Source organism: Pavona decussata, unplaced genomic scaffold, assembly GCF_977016875.1.
Source record: "Pavona decussata unplaced genomic scaffold, jaPavDecu1.1 SCAFFOLD_161, whole genome shotgun sequence".
In the NCBI taxonomy this organism is placed as follows: domain Eukaryota; kingdom Metazoa; phylum Cnidaria; class Anthozoa; order Scleractinia; family Agariciidae; genus Pavona; species Pavona decussata.
Window position 1 is genome coordinate 4,338,736 of NW_028145572.1, and position 24,771 is coordinate 4,363,506.

Here is a 24,771-nt window from a genome sequence, read left to right on the forward strand (position 1 = left end):
TACGAGCGGCAATTTTGGTCAGCGGACTATAATAGGGGATACATGAAGTACCGACTGAAGTACCTAGGGTCCATAGCAACGAACAAGAAAAATAGAAATGGCGGAGAAATGTGAGGGGTGTTCTAAATGCTTACGTGTTTTGGCCTAGAAAATGGATCAGTTTGGTACTCTTGACCTTGGGTAAGACTATTTATTACATTTTTCCTCGTAACATTATCACTAAATGCATTTTGAGACCTTAAACATTGTTTGCTGAAGAAGAACAAACTGATATTAAATTGTGCAGTGGCTGAACTTTGCATCAAAACTTTGCGTCAGTGATGCCGAGTAATTCGTAATTTTAAAAATACCTAAGCTTATGTTTCAGGTTAATATAGTAAATTACTCTGCCTTGAGAAGTAACATTAGCTTGAAAATTCCTTGCTTTATGGCTTCTTAAACTTCCCACCATAAACTTTATACTCGCATGAATTTGATGCTGCACGTAACAACCTGGCCATTGATTTCGGGTATCAATCAATGAAAATTGATCAATGATTACCAATCAATATAATCAATAGTAATCCACAAAAATAAATTAATTACCAATTAATAATAGTCAATACTTACTCACCCAAATGTCTTGCCATATCTGATTATACAAGAGTTAAAATGAATGCTTTATAGTTTTAATATTCTGCAAACAATTTTGAGAAAGTCATGAATTTCCACAAAGGCCTTGTCAACTTCATCTGTTGTCTGAAACTGTGTGTGTGTCTGTTTTTAATCAATGGGATATTTTTTAATGTAATTGGAAGGTACATGCAACTTTTTAATAATTATGCATTTATGGTGAACTATTTTGCTTTTGTTTCTGAATAGGTGGGCCCAAGGATATGATGGTTCTCCTGCCTTGTTTGTTAATAGAGACACTGTCTGCTTTGTCTGTGGGAACAATGTTAAATTTATAAATTCAAAAGATAAGAGGGAGTCAGTTCTTGCGAGTCCCGGGGATGGAATTGGTGCTCTTGCTGTAAATCCTCTGTACAGTAATGTTGCTTTTGCGGAGCTGAAAATCAATCCCAAGCTGTTTGTGTATGTTTATCCTGATTTCTCAAGACCAAGAGCAACTCTAGAAGGTGAGACTTTAAACTCAATAATTCCTCACAAAGCAAGGGCCGAAGGCCCGAGCGTAGCGAGGTTAATAAATTTGTCGGGCCGAGTCGGCCCGAGCAGAGCTAAGCCACACGAGTTCGAGCGAAAAATATATTTATAGCGAAGAAATGACCGAATAACGTATCTCTTGCATTATAATTATTGCTCTAGTCCAGCTATCGAGCACTTTTAAGTTGACGAAGATTTCAACCCATTTTTGGATTATATATATATATGTATATATGTTGTTGAAGATGTCTGCAATGTTGCCTAGCAACAGTGAAAAACAAAGTATGAATGACATCAGACAAAAGGAAGGTTGCTAGGCGACAACAGGTTGGCAGACAGGCCGGCGTCAACAGTTAGCTGGAGCAAAATTTGCATATATCGGGAAAGTTTGCGTGCCGGATCAAAATTTCAACTGCAATGTTCTTCAATATTCACTGAATACAGAACTACCTCTGCAGAATCTTTTCCCTTTCTCCTAGAAATCTTTTTTGTGAAAGATTGCACTGAAGAAATTACACGTTTTGTGGCCGCGGTAAAATAATTTTCCGTGGGAAATAAATTCATCGAACACGACAGCACTGCACGCCCTCTTTCATGTCGTCGCATTAGAAATAGATTTCACCTGCAAACTTGCGCGGGAACTAATGTTCAGAAACCTTTTAATCTCCTCATTTGATGCTACAATACGAGTAAAGAGGGCTTTCCACCCAGCCCCAGCTTCGCGAGGTTTTGAGAGTCACGTATTTCTAGTACTTGTTAGAAATAGAGCTAAAGATGTACATATACTATATCAGTGAAAATATTGGACCTCAATTATTTTCTCATTTGTTTTATATGCATTCCATATTCTGAAACAGATCCAGTCACATTTCCGAACTGTTATTGCTGGTAAATAATAAATAATTAATTAATTATTGTTTATATTTTTGTAATTTTCATATCAGGTGGAGCAAGGCTTAGTTATTCCTGTATTGCATTTGCAAACAACAGTACCATCCTAGCAACACACTCAGGCATTCCTGACCTTCAGCTCACTGTGTGGTAAGTTGCTTGTGTATGCTATTAGAACGTAAGTCATAAAAACTGTAATAGTTAATTGCCTAATAGAATCTTTTATAATATTTAACCTGTATGCAATAACTCCTATCTCCTTCTTCTGATTGGAAATATATATTAGGAGGTTTGCATAACCTGTGCTATTAATTTTCACAGTCTGTGTGTTTTCGTAACCAGCATTCAAGCCCAGTTCTAGCTGCATTCTTATTTCTTCTATGAGGTCACTTGTTAAGATACATGTATTTGGGGTTTAAAGATAGAGTCTCTCACAGGAATGCATGCATGTGGTTTAAATTTGACTGCATATCTGATGCCATTAGCAAAGGCAAGGATGTAGCTTTGTTCATGTATTTTTTTTAGTTCTGTTTATATATATACTTGCAAAAATACATGAACAAAGCTACATCCTCACCTTTGCTAATGGCATCAGATATGCAAGGGTATATAGCTGTATCTACAAATAATTTATTATTTTGTAGATACAGTTATGTAATACCCTTGTTTGTATACTGGTCATTAATCACAATTAAGAAACATCAAGAATAACCATACTGTATCTAGACTAAATTCTTTTGAAAGTTCACAGAATGATTTCAGTAATAGAGTGCTTGTGGTCTGTTTCTCTCACAAAGTTTGTGTAAAAAAACCAAAAAGCTTGCGACTGAGCTTTACTGGTTGATATCCAGGAATATAGGAAGACAAGACACATTCATTTGGTTCCAGTAATAATTATCCATTTGAGTTAGTTCTCTCCATTATTTTGATCAACTTCTGCAACATTTGGATGAGATCAGAGAAGCACTCTTTTGAATGACACAATTAAAGATAGTAAATTTGATAATTGTCAATCAATCAACAAAGTACATTAGGTGGTAGACATTCTGTAGAAAACTGTTCTATTAGCTGGGCTCTATTTTGCACTTCACAAATGTTTTAATTTCCTGCTGAAATGCTCATAATAAGACCAACCTACAATGTACATATAATAATAATAATAATAATAATAATAATAATAATAATAATAATAATAATAAAAATAATAATAATAATAATAATAATAAAAATAATAATAATAATAATAATAATAATAATAATAACAATAATAATAATAATAATTAATTATGATGTTTATTTACTTCTATAGCATTATATACCAGTATATATTACTCTTTAATAGGGCTTTTCAAATATTCAAATATTAATTATCTTACAGTACAAAGAAGCGAACAGAAATCTAGAATTCTAGATAGTCAAAATATTAATTACTGTCAATGATAAATACATTTGCTGCATTTGATAACTAATGAACTCTCAGTATCATGGTCATAAAAAGCCCTAAAGCACTTAACAAAAATGTACTCAACTCAGCAGTACAAAATTGCGTACAAGAAATCTAAAATGTACACATTATTTGATCTTCCTCCTTAACATGATAACTTTTAATTATTCTGCAATCAACAATTTCAGGAACTGGTTTGAAAGGGTGAAACTCTGCTCTATTGATATGGGAAGGCAGTTATGTACAGGTCTGTCTTTCAATCCAACAAACTGGCGTCAGCTGTGCACTGTGTCAAATGATGTACTGACATTGTGGAATGTTGGGCAACTCAACACCAAGTATTCCTTAATGTCCAGGTTAGTGTTAATTCTTCTGTTTTCAGATCAGAGTTAATCCCTAAGCAGTTGTATTTTGCAACAGAATCTATCTTGTCCTTACTTCTTTACTCAGTTACATAATTTATATATTTTTATTAATAAATAGCGAGGCATATGTCTTCCCATGTTCTTTCCTTTTCCACTGACTTGAGCCTGACATTCTAGTTCCCAACACTCTGTGATTTTTACATATAATGTGCAGTTCCAGAAAAAATCCACACTCACCCCATGGAAGGTCATTGGAAATTCTTAGGGGGAGGGAGGAGGGGTCTTAAAAGTCAAAATTTTAGAAGCAAACTATTAAGCTAAACTGGAATTTCCTAGGGGGATCAGGGGTGCAAAACAAAAGATCTTCCGTGGGGGTAGTATGGATATTTTCTGGAACTCCACAATATTACACATCAATCATTTACTGTAAAGTAATGCGTTTCCCTGGGAAGGAGAGAGAATCAGAATTAATTACTACAAAATTTAATGTATACAATCATTTGATTGGGTCCATTGTTTGGAGCACTGTACATGGGCAGGGGAAGTGCTTGTTGGGAATGCAAGCCTGTTAATAACTGAGCACTATACTTTACACAGTTCTCTAAAGTTACCCCCAGCTGATGGCAGTCCTGAAGATGATGAGTTTGAAGACTATGGTCATTCAGTTAGTCGTATGAGCCACCCTGAAGGATATAGAATAACAAAAGCAGCCATTGCTGGTTTAACTGGCGACGCAACTAAGGGCTATGAACCAGGTTAGAAACAATACATATTTCATACCTATAAACTGGACGAGATAAATTTATAAATTATTAATTTTTTTTCAGAGTTATTCTTGTATAACTAGTAACATGTAAATAGAAAATCTATGCTTAACCTAGGAAAACAAGATACAATGGAATCCCGGCATATGGTTAATATGACCACCTCAGTTTTTACCATCACCTTATTTCTGACCACTCTTTCCAGCTGTAATTACAAAAGCTCATCATTTTCTTATCTGATAACGTGTTTATCCGACCACCAAATCACTCAAAGATAGTCAGTGGTACATGTACATGTAGATGGTTCACGTTTTTGGCCCCCAAAATAGCTCTTTCTTATATTAGGCATTATCATTTAGTCATTTCCAGCCCTGGACTAAAGATTGTTTGTTTTCTTATAAGCTGAACATTAATTTTATTGTCTGTCTTACATGAATTATCCCTTCTTTTCCTATTGCAGGTGAACAAAAGGAGAGATGTCAGCCTGTAAGCCACTGCTGGACACCAGACAGTAAACTGTACTGTGGCTGTAAAGGGGGCCAGGTCATCTGTGTTGACACGGAAACCAACCAAGTTACCATGGTGTTGAATCCAAGTATCCAGAAATCAGGACGAGACAGGACAGAAACTTTGTCAATGTCGAGGAAAGCAACCATGGAGTCTATAGCAGAAGTAGAAGAACAACAAAGTATTGTCTATTTTTTTCTGATTTGTTTATTTTCAGTGAAACAAGTTGATTCAATTGCATAAATTGTTGTGGCTTTTTATATGTGGGTAACAGATTACCAGTCTTTAGAGTAGGATGTGGCACATTCACATTCTGACTGTACATCCTACCAGCATCTCAATGACTCAGATGATGGTACTGCCATATTGATTATAATTTAGAAATGTTTCAAGGCTAATGGCTACAAGAACCCTCCCTCAGATCACTTGTTCTTGTATAATTTAATGGGGGGAGGGGGGGGGGGGGTGCAGGGTTGATTTGAGATTAACAATGGGGCAATACAAAATATAATTTTTATTATTATGTGGTTACTGAGATACCAATACACCTAATACAGACTTCATCCTCACTCTAAAAATTCCCAGTATTAAATGTATAATGATGACTTTCTTGTTGGGCTGTCATGAAGCTCTTGGAACAGCTCCTAGCATTGGCTGCATGAGAAAACAATAATGGAGCTCAATGAACAAACAATACAAGCAATGAACCCTAGCCCTGAAACACTAGGCCCGATGAAGTAAAGGAACTTTTAAACAGCTTTGTGCTCATTAACCCTAACTTGTCTTTACAAAATGTTACAAATTTATGTTTTATTAGAAGGACATTCACTTGGCCACCCAAACATAAATAGAAATAAAGGGACCCTGAAAAGTCACTTTGGACCAGATTTAGTTCCCAGCAGGGATAAAGTCAACCATTAAAAAATGAAGTCTGAATAATATTGATTCCTGTTAGATACTGCTCCTAATAATGAGGAAAAACCCAAGACAAGTGATACAGTAGACATAGGACCAGGTTCTGCAGACTGTCTAGCCCTGCATAAGAAAGGACTCTATGTTGCTGGTCAGGTATGCAGTTCTTCAGTGTTGTGTACCATGTGCTCACTGCTACTGTAACAATTTTATGACGTCATTTTTTCAAACCTTTCTAGACCTGTGTCATATTCACTGCATGGTCAACATATTTGTTACCTAGCTTTTTAAACTACGTAGTCAATAATAAATTGAAGGCGTGTGAAAGTGAGGAAAAACTAGACAAAAGTAGACTCACTGTAAAAGCAAGAATGGTGTTCCAATTTTTTTGGACTTAATTAATTGCTTTGATATAAAGGTATAGTATTTAATGTCTTGTATAATCATAATGATACCTGTAGTAACAGTTTGCTTCATTTTGCAAGTGTGTTTCAAAGAGCTATTGTACCAGAAGAGTGCAGAGATCAAGGAGAATTAATCCCGATGTCTCAGTTTTTAAGTCTGTGGCTCATTTTGTTATTGTTTGTGAACAGACCAGTTGAGGGATAAACGAGTTTTTCAAGGTTTTCCAAACCACTTGCACTCTGGGGCAGCTCCAAAATGCCTCAAATCCTTTCATGCTACCTTATCGTGGGCAACACAATATATTATACTTACCGTTGAAAAAATTTTTATGTCAGTTTTTATGCAAAATTAAATTATTCGACATTATTTATTGTTGTAAACTATATTTTGTCTTCCTTACAATGCTACAGAATGGAATATTGAGGTGCTTAGACATTTCAAACTCCGAGCATAAAATCCTGGAGCAGATAGATGTTGGTTGTCCTGTGACAAGTGTGGACTGGTCACCAAATTATCACACTATGGCTCTTGGTAGCTCCAAGGTACTTTGTAATAAATATTATAATATGTTATGTACAGCTATTAAAATAATGTAAACTTAGTATAGTTCAGTGGTACCCCAGGGGTACAATTATTTCCCCCTTGGAGTCGTCCCTGAATTTTGGTTTTGCAATGTACTTCTTCAACCCCCCACCCCACCCTTTCTCTGCTCTAGCTCTTTCCTCAGTAACTTTATTCTTCAAGGTGATAGGGTACACTTTACACTTCCAAATTATTATTAGAACCTGTCAAAATCTTAGGGATAACTTGCAGTAGACTGACACCCTTTCCATGAATGATTATCCTTGCATTTTGGCCAGTTATGCAGATGTTTGATTAGTCTTCTTGGCTTATATGCCCAGCTGGTTTATGTAATAACCATCTGCATGTGTTAATGCTTCCATAAGTTACTTAGAGTGGAACAAGACTTTGTTGTTTACTAGATCCATGTTTGTTCTTGAACTTTAATGTTTATGTTATCTTTTAATATAGGGAGCTGTTTATCTGTATGATTCAGAGGGATCTTTGGCTGCAGAGCTGTTTGATGTTCATAATTCAGATTTTGTTGGTATTGACTGTCTGACTGCAGGAACTCAGTATTGTGTGGTAAGACAAAACAGTTGTGTCAGTTTGCATGTTTATTTCAACTTCATGTACTTGGTATCACCGCATTGCACATTAATGTCCAGCAGTTGTGATATATCTCTATAAGGTATTCATTTTAAAATTGCACACAAAATCACTACTGTTTGATGTTGTTCAATTTGGTATTTAATCAGTTTCTTATCTTCCTGCTTTCCAGAGTTGTAAGGCAGATGGCTTATTGCAAGTGTGGGACATAGAAACTAGTCATCTAGTCAGCAAAATCAGTTTGGACTGTCAGGTACAGTACAAATATACATATGGCCAACTCTAATTTAGGGTTACAGGACACTGGGGGTTTCCTGCTTGTGATTGCCTTATGTCCTCTCTGTGTAGCTTGCAAGTATCCACTGACACTTACATGTAGATGTCTTAAGTTTTTTTCAAGTGGCTGTCCATAGAGTAAATGTTCTGAAGTATGTCATCACGCACAGTGCAGATCATTTTCAGTCGACTTGATGTAAATAATGAACACTCATATTTTTTCTCCCTACAGGCTTCATGTATGCAGTGCAGTCCGTCCTCCAGTACAGTAGCTGTTGGTTCATTGACTGGTCATGTGTACTTTGTTGAGATGACAAATATTGAGAAGCCACGCCTTATTTTTAGAAGCCACCTTCACAATGGACCTTTGCTACAGCTAAGGTGTGTACTTTGTCCTGCAGTTTAGAGAGTAGGAGGGGGGGGGGGGACTTCCTTATATGTATGTGTTACTCCAAAGGTCTGCTTGAACTGGAAATGAGTTTTGACCATTACTAATAAGAGCAAGTGTTTAAAACTGGAATATTGTCTTTGAGTATCTTTGGAGTTCTTGCTTTTTTCTTTGCTGAAACAGAATGCTGAAACTTAAAGATAATTTCTGTTTTTAGGTATGACTGGAGTGGTCAGATATATGTGACAGGATCAAATGATGGCCATGTGTTTGTTTGTGATGCTAGAGTCAGCAATAACTTCAAAGTTCTGGGACATTTGGGTAAGAATTTTATCGTGCTGAGTTTTGCTGACAGGATTTTTTTTTTGTTAATACTTTCTCATTTGTTTTGAAGTGGAAGTGAGCAATCACATATTACTAGGATTCTTACATCATTTTTAATCTTTGATCAAACAAAAATGAAGCTCAATGAGAACTGACAAAGCTAAAAGCCACACACTCCTGTGTTAATTCTGCAGCTCTTAGTTGTTCTCAATACTTGTCAGTGCTCACAATGAATTCAAATCAGAATCAAATTGCCAAGAGAACTGAACTCTTACCTTCGTTGACCACCAGTTTCATGCATTTTCTGTGACCCTTCTGTACTGTTCCTTATCTTCTCCCAACAAAATTTAAACCTTATGGTATTTTCTGAACCAAATGGTTATTGTAGGTCTGGAAAATTTGAATATTTGTGAAACCGAACCGAAACTCTCCACAAATACGTTGAACATACATTGAATACTGTTGACTCCTTCTGAAAATTTTCTATGGAAAGCAGAAAGTTACGTTTCAGTTGATTTATGTTATAACGGCTCCCCGTAAAACCCGCACTCTTTGTTGTCGTTTGTTGTAAGTTCAGTAACTCTTGTGTGGGAATCGTTTACCCTGAGTCTTCTCTCTGTAAAAGGTTGTCATTGAAATATTTAAAAAGTGGTAATGTCGGTAATTGAATTGCAGTTCAAGTTATTAATGAAGGAAAATGTTGTTTCTCACTAAAGCCTTTCTTTTTATGTTTATAAAGATCTACCAGGCACTGTGTGCTCAATAGCCACTGTAAACGCTCGTGAAAAAGACAGTCAGGGACCCTGGAAAATTGCAGTTGCCTTCCGTACCAGTGATAGCAATCCGCTGGCGACAAAACTACTGGAATTTGAGGTCACTATGGACATTTTGAATGGTTAGTAAAAAGTACTCATTAGTGCCTGATGTATTTTGTTAGTGCTGACATTTATCTTCCTGAAGTAGTAGAAACATGGCATTCTTGTCTGTCTGATGGTGATACTGTTAGTAATACCAGTTAACTGACCGATGACTCTACTAGAGGCCATCTGAGCTTAACACAACACCTTACTGGTAAGGGGGGGAGAGGCTACTGCCTATATTAAACTGTATAATTAGGTATGTACCACCCCAGAGGGTATGGTGTTTGAGCTCTTCTGGTCTGAAAGTTGGTCATAGATTTTATCATTTTTTCTCCAAACGGAAAACAGAGAAAGAGAAGTAAACAAACATAAATTAGTATTATTTATTGCTTCAGTTATAAGTTAACTTTAAAACAGATCAGAAAAAGGTTCTGTGAAATGGAATTTTCCTTTGTGTTGTCATAATATTGCAACTGTTCATCTCCACTTGTCTTGACAACAACAACAACAACAACTTTAATTTAAAACACGGTGGGTTTTAAGTTAATATAGCGTATTGGGCTGTGTAATAAGTAATTGAAAAATCATTAAAATTGGTTGTGGTCAGTAAAAGGTGAAATATGTACAATAAAAAAAATAAACAGAATTAATTAAGCTATCTTACGTTTAAACTAACACAATTGTTTTTTTGCCTAGGTGCCCAGGAAGCTTTTTTAAACAAGACTCTTTTGTACAGAGATGAAGTAGTGAAGAAATCCATCCATCAATTAGCAGCTCCATGCTACAGTATTGTGTTGACCAGTCCACAGACCGCTTTATCAGTGGCTCATGCAAGAAAAGAGATGGTCAGACTAACACTTACAGCGGAGGACAAGGTAACAACTTGTTCATTTGTATACGAGATGGCCGATATAAGCCGCCAAATCTTAGACGCGGCAAAAGATGTCTTATGAACGGATATGAGCCTGCAGAGATATTATTTGGGAATTTATGGTGGTCAGCCGCGAAGCAAACATGAGATGAAGCGCAAAATTAAGGAACTAGGGACACCATCCAACCACAACGCCCATGCCAAGGACTGTGAATTAACGTTCTTCCAAAGTACTTCGGAATTCTTCCTTCGCATTTAATTTGTTTGAATGTAGCTGAGCTTTCCAGGAGGTGAATTTGTAGCTCGTGGTGGGCCTGCACGTGAAATCGTCTTTGAGTACTTCATAGACCTTCATAGGGGAAGCATGCAGAACTACTCCGATGAGTTTGCATGATAATTATAGCTGGAAGTACATGTACTTTTTGTGCAATGGTAGTACAAGTCCAAGAATGCCTCAAGAGGGCAGCGTAGAGACCAATAAATTTTCGTAAGCTAAAGATAAAAACTGATGGAATAAAGTTGCCAAATATAAGTTTAATAAGTGATGAAAGTTAAGTCGACGATTAGAACCGATTGCGCAAATCTGCAGTACAATCTATCTGCCGCCCCTCCCCCCCTCTCCAAACCCCATCCATTTATTCTGGAGAAATTTGTTATATGACCCCTTTGACTTGCTTATGTTGAGGTGAAGAATACTTCTTTCTTTTTCCAGGGTGCTCCACCAGACTCCAAGCTTAAACCGGCTGGTTGTTACCCAGGCCACGAACTGCATGGCGGTCACGTGACTCTGTCGCCGCACTTGAGATGGCTTGCAAGCTGCGCGCCTGATGGCAAACTCCTTCTCAGAGCTGTAGGGGCATTGGTAAGGTTTATTGGCATCTGTGATTTTACGTTAGAGAACTTAGGATGTTGAGTAATTTTCAGTGAGTTGCATACAGTTTTACTTTGTAAATTTACGGTTCTGAGGGGTTTGTGAGATCAAGATGTACGATTAAGAAATATCAGAATTTTTTAGTTGTGCTATCTTAAGCGATTGCCTTTGCAATAGCCTATGTCATCGCGAAACAACAATTCACAACAATTCACAAACCTTTCACAACACGGTTTTCTTAATTTCATTTTAAATCCCACAAAAATTCAATACCATACAGTATAATATATTATTCTCCACTGATTGTAGGACCGCACATTGCGTGTGTCAGCGCATCATTACAAGCGAGGAGGGGCCAGTCATGTTTGTTTCACTGGTGACTCACAGCGCGTGTTGAGCACTGGAGCTGATGGCGTGCTGGCTTGCTGGGTGTGGAACTATTCATCAACAGGTAACATTAGCAGCGCTTTCCTGTTATACAGGTTACACTGTTCTGTCAGTCCATCACTGACAGCAGGTACTTTTTTGTACAGGTAAGGGAAAAGCCACCGCGGCCATAGATGCAGCGCGCGCACGCGCCTCACTGCTGACCACCATAAGAAAGGACGAGGACAGTTTGGCGGCTCAGAGGGTAGAGTATGTTCCCAGACCTCTCTCGCCTGTTGAGAAGGCGAATACTGAGGCGAGTGAGAAACAACAGAAGATTATCAAGGACGGCATCTATACTACCCCCACACCCACCCCCTCAGAGGACTCTACATGGCTTGAAAAGGCTGTCAGTGAGGTATGGTTAGAGTATTGTAAACGGTACTCAGGCCACTCTTTTGCGGCAAGTTTAAATGTAGGTTTGTGTAAATGTCGAGGGAGAGGGCGATACAATCAAGTACGGAGCATAAGGAGCAAGCGCGAGGGAGGGGAGGGAAATGTAGAAATGTCAGGTGAAGCACGTAACAGCTTCATAAATACGTAAAGAATTAAAAAAAAAACATAGTTCTACGTTAGACATCACATGGTGTCCCCTAGTCCTAATCCTCATCTAAAGACAAGTGATTCTGCCAAATATGAAGTCATAAAAATTACAATGTCTGTCTGATATGAAGTACCCAAATTCAGAGTTGCGTGTATTTCTGGATATAAGTTTACCAAGAGAGGATAAGCTAGTTTGCTTATTTGGACATCAATGAGGAAAACAACTTACAGCGTATCAGCTGGCGCCCCCTTTTCCATTCCCGTGTCGCTTCACACTCGCGTCTCGTGCTCCGTAATTAAATTGCGGCTCCGTAATAACGAATCCCCTCAAACTTTTTTTTCTTTTTTCGTTAAACTGGTTAATGTCACGTGTTTGCAGTGTTAACATTCTCGGTTTCATTCACGGTTCTTTTCCCTACGCTGAGTCTCTCGAATGTTCGTTTATGTTTCAGACCCAACGTGAGGAGGCCAAAAAATTCGCCGAAATAAAGCGGAAGTTACGTCAGGAGATGCAAGAGTTACGTAACACGGTGCTTCAAATGATGAATGATAATCAGCAAGCACCGGAAATAGAAAGACTCGATAGGCACGAGTACAATTTGGATGTGGAACAGCGACAGAAACTGGTTTTAGAAGGAGAAGAGAAAATTAAACAGGTTTGTTGATGAACATCTATTTATAATAGTACATTGATTTTTTTTATTATTAGTCCTTCAGCGGAGCGGTTGGAAACCTCAAATACTGAAGGTTTGTGTAACTTTGCCCTCCTGCTTCCGAGCTGTGTATGTTTTGTGTTGTTGTTGTATTTTTTCAGAGCTTCTGGACCTGGCGACATGTTGACCTTAGTGCTTCGTCCCAGGGGTTTTGTCGGTGCCGTCATCGTTACAAGCCGTCATTTTTGTTTTTCACGTGGAGCGGGAGCGAGAAACCGCTACCTAGAGTTTTACACCTTCATCTTCTTTCCTTATACCGGAATAAAACCAAACGTTTTGAATGACATATGCTATAAAATAGGCAGAAAGTAAGTTCTGAAAACACCAAATACAGAGTGCTTGGTTCGTTAACGTGAAATGTTAAGGAGTATTGCCCCTCTTCCTCTCTATATAGATTCCAGTCCATTGCGGTGTTACCCTCTGCCCCTCCCCTCCCAATGCTGTCGGTATTGTCAGCTGATCATCAGTTCTTTTCAACAGGTTCGCGAGGAGATAGATCTAGCCAATCTAGCGAATCAGTACATACGGGACATGATAAAGAAGGATTGCTGGGACGCAATGGTTGTAAAAGGACGATCAGTAAACGCCTTTCACCTTCCTTTGTCTGTGTCAAACTACCCAATGAAGGAGCGAACCAAGAGTGAGCTCGAGGAGATTCAGTACGTTACTAATCAGAGAAGGATTGAACAAGCAGAGACTGAGGCCAGCAAGAATGTGGTCAGCGGTCCGACATCAGCCAGGAACACCCCACTTGTTGTGAACACTCCACCTGTTGGTAAGAACAAGACAATACTAAAGTCGGACCGATTGGGCAGGCAGGCATGGCCTGATAGACAGACATGAAAGATAGAAAGACAGATTCGGACCAGCAGACTGACTTAAAGGCGGACAGACGTAGTCAGACAGGCAGACAGACGGACAGACAGGGAGTCATACAGATAGATGGACATACAGGGAGTCAGAGAGGCAGACGGACATGCAGATGGACAGACAGACTGATAGAAAGACGGATTCAGAAAGATGATCAAACAGGTTCTGGGGCAGTTGGGCAGGAAGAAAAACTAGACACACGTATTGTACTGAAAGAGAGCCAAGCAGACAGACAGATTAGAGCTAATAACTGTGTTGCTTTACTCCTTTGATTCTATTTTGGCAGATCCTCACGAGTTGGAAGACGAAGATGCCCTGGCTGAGGACGATGGAGAGAAGTCTAGGGAAAACCCAGCTACATCCGGGAGTCGCGGTGCGGCTTATGGTGGCGGCAATGAGCTTTTTCAGAGTCAGTTCCAGCTGCATACGGTTCAACAGAAACTTAACCAGATTGTTCTGCTACAGGTGAGCAAGATTAAACAGCGAATCAATGTAAATAAGTTGACGTTACATTACGATAATTTGTTTTGCGTACTGCTTTCCGTTTGAAGGGGAAGGAGTTGAATAAGAGTCACCTGTAGAGGTAGGTTTGGTGGCGCGGGTTGCGGGATACTTTGAATTTTGAAACAAGATATGCCTGTTTATTCTGTGGTTTGAACTCGGGAGGCATATTATTAGTAGGTAAGTTATGATCATCCGGGCAAGTGTACTGTTTGGGGTCACGTTGAGTCACAGAGTCAATGTCACCCCCAAAACTTTGTTCTCAGGACTATACTTACCCGGATGATCATAGTTGACCAACTTGTCTCTTTACTTTCTTGTGTCGAAGTGATGTGGGAAAGTATTGAAATCTTTGTCTATCGGTAGCGGTATCAAAACAACACATCACAATGTTATAAGTTGTACCACGCCAAAGCAGGATCTGGATAAAGAGTACGACTTAACAGTGTGTCGGTCTCCGTATCCTGTTACAGGCTCTCAGATAATTAGTAAAAATGCGAAAAACAAACTTAAAGCGTGCGCGAAAGTTAAGCGCTTGGGAACTGCTTAAGAAAGGAGGCGTCTTCACTGCCCGTTTCGCCGCGTTCTATCTTGGTGTGTGTGCTTTCTTTGTTCGTACTCTGGAACACGCTGGGTTTGTTGAATGGACCTGACGGCATGAATAGTGGTTGTTTTAGAGAGGGATTCACAGTATCGTTTTGCTTCTCTTTAGGATGCCATTTACAGAATCAAGGTGGCTTTCAACAAAGAGTTCGACGACGTCTTCAAGCAGAAGGAAGCGGAGATTAAGAGAGTCAAGGAGAAAAACGAAAGGATAAGGAAGATTCTTGGAGACCTGGAACTTGATGAGAAGGTGTTTGAACCAAGCATGAGTGTTGATGAGAAACCCGAGCTGTTGTTAGAAGTCAAGGATGATGAGGTGCCCTTTGAGAAATATATCAGTCCAGAGGAGCACGTGAGACTCGAGGAGCAAGCTAGGATTGATGAAGGTTTGTAACAGGACAATATACTTCGCTTACACCTTCCAAACTGGCGTACGTCTGCGGTAACTACCACGTCATCGTCACGATGACCAATAAAAATATAATAACCACCTTGGAAACAAACAAAATTAACATGAACGTTTTCGCAAAACTAATGTTGCTATTGACGCGAAAACAGACCTGCATTGGCGGCTGTTGACGACTTTAACACGACGACCGAATTCGAGAGAGGAGATAGCTGAAGGGAAAAGGCCCGTCTACTTTTACGTCTTTTTGTGTCTCCGGCTTCTAGAGAAGCGTAGACACTATGTCATCGGGTTGAGTGAAAGAGTGAAAGAGTGAAAGAGTGTAAGAGTGTAAGAGTGTAAATGCCACAGGAATCCCAAATGGAATCCTATCGAAAGCCGACGCTAATCCTCGACTGACCGAGATCTAAGCGATTGTTTTTCCGGATCAGGACAATGGCGACAATACGGTAAATGATGTTTTCCGATGTTGGTTTGCTTTTTACAAATAGTTTAAGTGATGATTTGAGCCAGAATTCTGTAACTTCTGTAATTTTCATCGCAAACGTGCCCGAATTTACTGCAAGAGATCGCTTTGAACAAACACAGAGTGTCTTCAAATTTTACATGCGTGTTTGCACGCACGCAAAAAAAACTGAAAGTTTTCTGCCTCTAATAGCAAATGCATTGTTTATCTCAATAAAACGTTTTGTTGAAAAAGCTTCTTGTTGATTTTTGTGGCTTTGTCAATTCATATATGCGTAAATGCTGCAAATGCGTAATCGAGGACAATTTGCATAAGCGGGTTGAAATTTGATATGCCAAAGGTCTTCATCAACATGCCGTGAATTGTGGCAATTTTTGCGTTCAACTGTGTTTTTCGGCAAATGATTAATAGGTCACCATATTATTTTACACCAGAAAACATTTGTTTAATCATTCTAGTTTAATATGCAGTTAATTTTGGAAGCCAACGACATTTGTTTATCTACTAGTTTTTATTTATGCGAAAACTATGGAAACACGACAGGAGTCAAAGGGTTAAAAAATGATACTTGCCATTCATAAGTTCAGTATAGATTAATTAACAGTTTCTGTTGCATTTTATGCCTACGTTTCAGATTACAACTTTGCTTTCAGTGCTCAGTTATGTTTAGAACTTTGCTGCATTGCTTTCAGTACAAAGTTGTGGTTCACGTTGTAAGATTATATAATATATTGTTTATGTTAGAATAAAGTTACAGTTCTCTTCATACAAAATATTTGTGGTAAACGATACCAGCTTAATCTCCACTCACCAGTATTCTGTGCAACATTTTTACAACCATTTTTTTTATCTCTATCCTATTTCCACTCCTCCCTCTTCGTTTTCATTTCAGTCTTATTTCCCTTTTCTTCAATTCTTTTATATCACATTTCTATACCAGTACTGCAGTAGACACATGCAGTCTGAGACTGCCTATTTTTTATTTCGTCCAGCATAGCTGGACAATGACTCGGCGCGGTGTCCGTTATTGCAAATTGAAATAAATTGAACCATAGTACGTATTTTGGGTGAATTGGTTCGTGGTATAAACCCACGTGGAAGTGGGTGTGAACATGGAGAGAAAGAGACCAGGGAGGGGCGTACACACGAGGGTCGCGCGCAAGAGTCCACATTTTAACTTCGTGAGTATTTGCGCCTGTGTTTTATCTGAAAAAACGACTGTGATGTTATCTAACTTGGATTGCATGTGCAATTTATTTGTTTTAGAACGAAGGCTGGCCGAGAAAGGCGACAACGCACGCGAGCGAGCCTTGATGATGATGATGCAGGGAAGACTGGAAGCGAACCCTGAGGACGAGCTAAAGAAAGATCTGGTGCCGCCAGACTTCATGATCAACAAACCACAAGACGAGTGGAGCGAAGAGGATCAAAAATCCGCCAAGGAGTTTGAGAAAAAGAAACAACAGCTACAAGAAGACCGTGAGAAATACCGCAAATCACTGGAGACGGAGCTCAAGAAACTGCAGAGCGGTATCAGTGAAGCGACGGCTGCGTTTGACGAGAAACTAAGCCAGTTGTTTCAGAGAAAAGTAAAGACAGAAATGGTTATTTATCAGGTTTGTTATGAGTCCTCTTACGCTGCAGATTCTTGTGTGTTGTTTTTGCTTCCTGATCACGAACGCGTCGATTGTTTCAAACATGTCCTGTTGTAAGCGCGAAGACGTGACAAATGAAAATTCACCAGAAACATTACGAACAATTAAATCTCATTATTTTTTCGTTCAATGCACAGGTGTGTATAAACGGGTACCATAGAACCGTTAAAGAATCTAACCAAATGATAGGATCCGTGATAGAGCGAGTATTAATACTGACAGTTGCTTCATGCGGGGCATCCTGTGATGGACTAGCATCTCATCCAGGTGGAAATAATGACACTCCGAGTTGCTTCATGCTGGTTGTCTTGCGATGGCTTAGCATCCCATTCAGGCAGCAGTAGTAAAATACTCCGAACGCCTCATGCTGGGTCTCCTGTGATGGCTTAGCATCCCATTCAAGCGGCAGCAGTAAAAAACTCCTAACCCCTCATGCTGGGTTTCCTGGGAATGAGTTGCACTCCATTCAGGTTGGGGGTGGGTAGTAATACTCTTAGTTGCTTCATTCTGGGTATCACGTGATGGTCTAGCATACCACCGATGGGGGGAGGGGGAGGGGATGTTATGGAAACTGAATACACGCCAGCTGTGTTGTCTCACCTGTGAACCTGTGACTGTAGCTGAAATCAATTACAATACAATACAACACAATAGACTTTATTTTACTTTATTTTCATCCGAATGGTTACGATTTTGGATCGGTACATTGTATTTCATGCAGAAAAGTTGTTGATTTTTTTCTTTGATTAAGAATTAAAACTTCCTTTGTTACACATCCAAGGAGGATCTGAAGATCCTACGTTTGATGGTGTCGGTTCTCACTGAAGGAGAACTGGAGACTCAAGAAACAGAGTTGACTCGCCGCATGAATGAGACGAAGGATAAAAAGACGCAGACTGCAGGCGCTTTGGCTGAATCGAAGCGAGAAGTGGATCAGTTTCGTGACTCTTACGAGATCGTGTTGGCTGAGGACAAGACTCTGGATAAAGCCTTCAAAAGGGAGTTCGGAGACCAGGACGTACATACCGTTGAACAGCTTTATAAATTGTTTAAACGAAGGCCCAGGTAAGATTGGTTTGATTTCAAGTAACCAGTCAAGTGCATTAACTAGCGAGAACTCTAGAGAGACACAGGAGAGAAAAGAGCACGAGGGAAAGCAAGGAAGAAAGGAGAACAGAAGGAAAAAGGAGGAAAAGTAAAGGGGAGGGGAGTAGACATCAAAAGGAAAACGTTTTGCTTAACGTTAAGAGAAAAGCAGATGGTGAAGGGAAAAGAATGGCGTGGGTTGCAGGGGGGAGGGGTGGGGGAGGCGTTTGAGGGTTGAGGAAACGGACAGGGCAATAGTAGAGGGCTGAAGATTTCACTATTTGCTGACACCTACTATACAAGGGTGCCACTTTTAACTTGTATATAAATATTTACTTGCTTAGAGGACAGAAGCAGCTAAAGGCCGCTGCTGCAGAATCGCACGGAGATCTTCCAGAGACTGGAAGTCCTTTTGGTCCCAGGCCTTCCTCGTCACGCACTAATTCTGAGGCCGTGAGAAGCCTGGAACGCGCCATGGATGAACTGGATGACGAACAGCACATGCCTGAAGGGGTAGAGTCCGCTGTCTGGCAGAGACTGGTGCAAACTAGGAGACAAAAAGTTGAGAGCGAACAACAAGTACGTTAATATTCATGAGTGTTTATCTTTTGTTTCTTAGCGTTTGGATGGAAGTAGAGCAGCAACTTCATAATTTTTTAGAACTTGCAGCAGATGAATCAGCTTTTTTGTGCGATACTCGTCAACACCTGTTGTGTACATTTCTAAACTGTAAGTAAATTATGGGATTTTGCGAGTTGTGCTGTTGCGAGTTCTTTTATTTGACAGCATTTTGACGAGTTTCTTTTGGCCTGTCATACCGTTGAAATGCGTCCTCCATTCTCAGATTTTCCCAGGAAATTTGATATATTTGTAAGCGAACAGACCCGCATTGCACCAGGAAAAACTACTGATAACAAGTCAGTGTATACGGTGTCAGATCCATTGCAAATGCACATGCGCAGTGCCAATCTAATTTTGGAGTATTCATTCTAGTCACGACCCTTTCTGATCTTCTCGGTGCCAACCAGCCAATCAAATGCAACAGGTTTTGGAGATACAATCGTCAATTTTCGGCAAACGTGGTATTTGACAGCCACGCCTTCCACGGCTGTTGAATTTTGATTGGCCAGGGAGAATGAAACGTGTAAAAAAGATGGCAAACGGTTGTCAAATCAAACACTGTCTTGCCGTTGCTTCAAGCGCGTAGCGCTATCAATAAACAATCCACAACGTGCGATACTTAATCTGTCATAAACTATGACTGCTAAACAGTAGACAGACAAGTTGAATATTTACAAGGGTAATAGAGGAGCTGAATTCGAGATTAGCGTGAAACAAGTCGAGCTGCAGGCCAAACAGGGAGCTGGACAGTTCACTTCCGATGCGCAAACACACCTAGCGAGTGAAGTAACCAAGGAACCACCGTGTGATAAGAACAATTTGTGATCCGTTGTGCTGTTTTACTCTGGTACAGGTTAAAGCTAAAGCGCTTGTGTTGGCAGAAATGAATTCCTTCCTGCAGAGAAGAACCGAAGAAGATGAAAAGGTCAACAGAGAACTAGAACACACTCTTCAGGAACTCCAGAGGTAAGTGATCAAAATTAAACAGCAATTCGAGCGGCATGGCTTTTTGCAACGATCACGAAAGAAGGTGCGAAACCTGGGCAAGGGGTGGTTCGTTTTTTCTTTCCATCCACCTCTACGCTTCCAGTTTCCCGCGCTTTTTTGGAAGCCGACGGGATGACAACTTATCGTTTGAAATGAAAGAATAAAGCGTCACCGTTCTTGTTGTTTAGGTTGAGAGATGAGAAAATGAAGTTTCTTATCAACTTAGAAGTTCAGCTGTTGCTAAAGCAAGGACAGGTTGGTCTTTCTTCCATCTCAACTTCTTTTTCTTTCAATTTAGTCTTTTCTGACAAATTCTAAGTGTTTGACTCTCTGTTTCAGGTGGAGGTCGCCCCAGGCTCCTTTATCACGGACTACACGGACAGTGCATTGATTCACCGTTCAGTTGTCGAGGATCTTAATGCGCAAATAACGGTAAGGTCATTCATTAGTCTTAAGAATTTTTGCCGTTTCGGCTTCTCTCTTCTTGAAATAGTTTGATTTCAGGTACGACTTCTCCTGATCAATTTCCAGAAAAGATGACGCCGTTATCAACGCCGAGGATGAAGAAATTAAGGACCATAAAAAGGGGGTGGGTTGGTGGGTGTAATCACGTCGCATTATATTTGTTCCTTTTTATACATCTTGTAGATTTTAAACTGTATTCACCCTATTTTTATTTGTGATTTCGATTGTAAAGACTCACGTCTGCTGAGTCTGATTTTATCAATAAAGACTTCGTTCATTCAACTGAACACCTTTGTGTCCTTTATGTCTTATTTCCTCAACAAAAAAGGGAGGTGGGGGAGGGGATAGTGACAGGACATATTCGCCACTGTTAATGTTTAACTATTTCTTTACTTCAAGCCGATTTTCATGACCAAGAGCAAAAGAGATCTTGGCCGCTTTGTGACGAGGCCAAATGGTGCGAGACATTCTTTCCTCGCTTTTGTTTAGCGCCAGCTCGGACTGCTTGAAAGTACGACATAACCTCCAGAGGCAGTTGGTATACGAGGACACGATCGATGAAAATACATTTTCTGAGTGTAATTTTTTGTTGCCTATTTTATTTGATAGACGCTTGGGAAAGGAAAGATTGCGACAATGGAAGACAGCAAAGAGTTCAGAAAAGGAATTCATCGACTGGAATGGTAAGCGCCAACACCACTCTTCTCCTTTTGATTTATTGATTTCGTGTTTATAGACCTTCATATTAAACACCTTCATGCTCCTGATAGGAGCACTCGGATTTCGTTTTTCCGAGTATGCCTGTGTCACTCACTGAATAATACCGTCATCATTCGCATTCATTCACCAGGTCACCAGGCTTAAAATATACCATCACGTTTATTCCATTGGGCATATGCCACACATCGACATTCAAATCCAGGCAGTATGCAGGAAGTTTGTCCCATGAACCTAGTTTAATGGCCTCAGCTTCCACGAGTCTCATGTAGAGTATCCGAACTGGTAATCGAAAGGTCTAAGGTTCGACTCCAGTTAGTGGCATTGTGTCATCATTCTCCTTCACAGTGGTTTTTAATTAAAGCTTCGCATTGCTATGGCGCTAAAATAGAAGTAGTGCGTCTCTTGTACAATAATTAGTGGGCAAGTATGTGGGTTTTTTTGCAGGGAACACAAGAAAATGGACATGCAGTCACAAGATCTTCTGGCCAAGATTCGTGACATTCAGCTTCTAAGAGTCACCAAAGAACTACAGCAGGTTAGGACTTGTTTATGAACCTGTATAAGATGGAAAAGTGAGGGAATGAAATCCTCTAGTGTATCTAATCAAAAAAAGTATTGAACAGCTCTCTGAAAATAGATCTCAGGAATTCTTTAGCCCGAAGTTATCAAAAAAGATTTTATCGTCTTAAACATTGGCGGACTGCAAAGTAATCTATTTTTCGTCTGTCTCAGTTTCTCTCGGAGGGAGACCAGCAAGCCAGGCAACAGCAGGAAATAGCAACTCTGGAACAGACTCTTACTTTACAAGAAAAGATGCATCACCGTAACGTCAACGATCGCAAGGAAACGATAAAGAACATCAAAAGATTAATTCGACGAAAAGAAAAAGAAAATGAAAAGCTTGATGCTGATCTGGAAGAACTTGCTCTGTCAGTCGCCGAGCGAAGGAATGTGAATGAGGCAAATGGTGAGAGTTTGTTTTCTGGTTTAATTCTTCATTTTGAAGTTTCATTACTACGATTTAGGGTGGGTGCCGGGAATGATCATTAAACATGTTGAAAGGAAGCCCTCAAAACAAGTGATAAAGGCACCAACTATTCTTTTTTGCTTAAACGAGTGACGGGTAGAGAAGCACAGGGTTTTGTTGCGCATAGAGTCCAACTTTCGGTTGGAAGATCGGCGGATGCGAGGCTTGGGACCAAATTCACGAATCCCCTCTATGAATCTTAAAGGAGAAGTATCATGGGGTTTTTGGTATCTTTTGTCAAAAATGATGAAATAAGACCGTCAATCAGCTACCAAATAATTCTAGAATGACAAGAGGAAAGAAATCAACTCAATTCTTGAAAGGAACAACTCGTGATCTGTTCTAGCGCATTTTGGAAACAAAACTGCGCGAACTTGAAAAACATTAGCCTAACATTTTTCAAGTTTCAATCCAAATCGGCCCACTCTGTCTCTGGCCAGAGGCACTAATCGACAGTTTTATTGCACTGGGGTGATAATTTATAACAAACTTGACAATTATATCTTTGTTTCTTCTGACAGACAAACATTTCTGGGTTTTGAAATGACAGCAAATTTGCGTGATACTTCTCCTTTAATTACTGTTTCTTAACAGACAGACAGTTGTTCAGAAACAATACTTAGGAAAAATCTTAACTTAGGAAGGTTTCGTGAATCTTGTCCCTGGTTAGTCTCAGTAATGTCTTTGCACCACATTGTATCCCTCTACCCAGTTGTATAAATGGGGGCCCGCGTCTCACCGGCAGGGGTAAGAATCTTGTTTTGGGTCGTGGCTCGAATTACATCGAATGTAGAACAGTGTGTGAACACAGTTGACAAGCAATTGTTTCTTCTTTACTTACAGCGGCTGGCCGCTCAGATACTGGAGCCGAGCGGCGTCTTCAGGATATTGTGGCACGTCGTAAGTTGGTGGACCTCGCCAAAGCGCAGGCACAGGAGGTAGCGGTGTTGCGGGCCGAGGTGGAACGACTACGCATGCGTACCTTTCCTGCTCTTGTACAAATTGAGCATTAATGACTCCCTTGAACTGTAAATAGAAGGCATTGCAATTTTTGTGCGGCGTTTAGCCTTGAGTTAAGATAGATATGGTATTTATTCCCACCATTATAAGGTAATGAGTAATGAACACTTACTTCATATCAATAGGGTAGTTCATTTCGTGTAAGCAGCCTTTGCACCCTGATGTATCTTGTATATGTTTCTTCCACGCAGAACGAGAATTAAAGGCGTGTTTTACATGTTGCCTTTTTTCATTGGTTTGTAGCACACGTTTCAGTAACCACGGGCACATTCGCTTGTTTACTGAAAATGCCCAAGTGAGGGTTACTCCATCGGATACAGTCGAACTCCTATTAAGCAGCCAGTCATCAAAGTCAAGACAATTGTTAGTTTAATACTGCAAATAAAGCCCCTGTTAAACGGACACCTCTACTAACTTAATTAAGTGGCCGCGGCTCCATTTTAGTGCAAATGGTTGTTAAAATGCTTAGCAAAATTGGCTCAAAAATATACGTGTGAGGCCGAGCATAGCCGCTCACTCTCCTTCAAATTTTGCTGACGATTATCAGTTTTCATTCCTTCGTGGAATATCGGTATTTTCTCCAGTTGCTGCTCATTGCCGTCCGATAACTCGGTATGCCAAGCAGTGTGTAGCCGTCATGATGAATAATTGTGACAGCATTTCCGTGAGGACTTGATTCGGGTTCACCACTAATTAAGTTTCACATCTGATTCTCTTGGCAGGTGAAAAAAGGTGTCAGCTTTCTTGATTACGCTGGCCCCTGTTAGGCAGGCCATTATGATTTTAAAACAATTTCAAAACAACTGAGAACGCCTCAGTCAACTCCTTTTCTTGCGGACACAGCGGACTCCCTCGGGGCCGCGAGTTAGTGTCCTTAGTAGCGGCAGTCCGTAATAGCGGGATTTTATTTCAGTCAAACGTCTGCAATTTATTTTTACAGGGGGTTTAGTTGCTGTCTGTATTATCGGGGTGTCCGTAATAGCGAGGTGTCCCCCAGGGGGGGGGGGGGTACTCCCAAGAAAAATGGATAGGGGTGTGCGCCCCGCTTCCCAAAACCCTTGCCCTATTTATGACCAGAATCTGCGATATTTATGACCTGACTAAAAATTTGATACCCTATTTATGACCCGATAGTGTCTAGTCAACTTAAGTTAAAAAAAACCCTGGCCCCAGTTGTTCAAAGGCCGGATAACTTTATCCAGTGGATAAGTCACTATCCGACAGTTTCAATCTGTGCAAAGATTTCAGTATTTCCCCGTGCACTAGCGAATATGCACACTCTAAGCACTGCTTAGTTGGGAAGTGTACGAAAACCTTGGACAACAGTTAACGTGAAGTATTTTTTAGACGCTTAAGAGTGCCTTATCCAGCGGATAAAGTTATCCGGCCTTTGAACAACTGGGGCCTGGAGTCCAGCGCGTGACTGGAGCGCATGACAAGCCAGTGCGGCACGTACACAGTTGCTGTAAAC

General features: G+C 40.0%; 1 protein-coding gene across 1 annotated transcript; it reads left to right on the top strand.

Moving 5' to 3' along the window:
* The first annotated feature begins 39 nt into the window (after positions 1-39).
* LOC146464924 (cilia- and flagella-associated protein 43-like) lies at positions 40-23,517 on the top strand. The gene is made up of 31 exons (XM_085129189.1): positions 40-180; positions 862-1,118; positions 2,088-2,184; positions 3,667-3,834; positions 4,441-4,598; positions 5,068-5,295; positions 6,070-6,182; positions 6,842-6,973; positions 7,464-7,577; positions 7,774-7,854; positions 8,110-8,258; positions 8,483-8,586; positions 9,329-9,484; positions 10,146-10,324; positions 11,033-11,182; positions 11,501-11,642; positions 11,725-11,975; positions 12,613-12,816; positions 13,354-13,648; positions 14,030-14,208; positions 14,957-15,233; positions 16,986-17,335; positions 18,156-18,439; positions 18,805-19,039; positions 19,935-20,047; positions 20,257-20,323; positions 20,408-20,500; positions 21,143-21,216; positions 21,698-21,788; positions 21,986-22,220; positions 23,124-23,517. The coding sequence occupies exons 1-31, from the start codon at positions 152-154 to the stop codon at positions 23,291-23,293; spliced, it is 5,175 nt and encodes a 1,724-aa protein (XP_084985315.1). The 5' UTR covers positions 40-151; the 3' UTR covers positions 23,294-23,517.
* Positions 23,518-24,771: the final 1,254 nt, after the last annotated feature.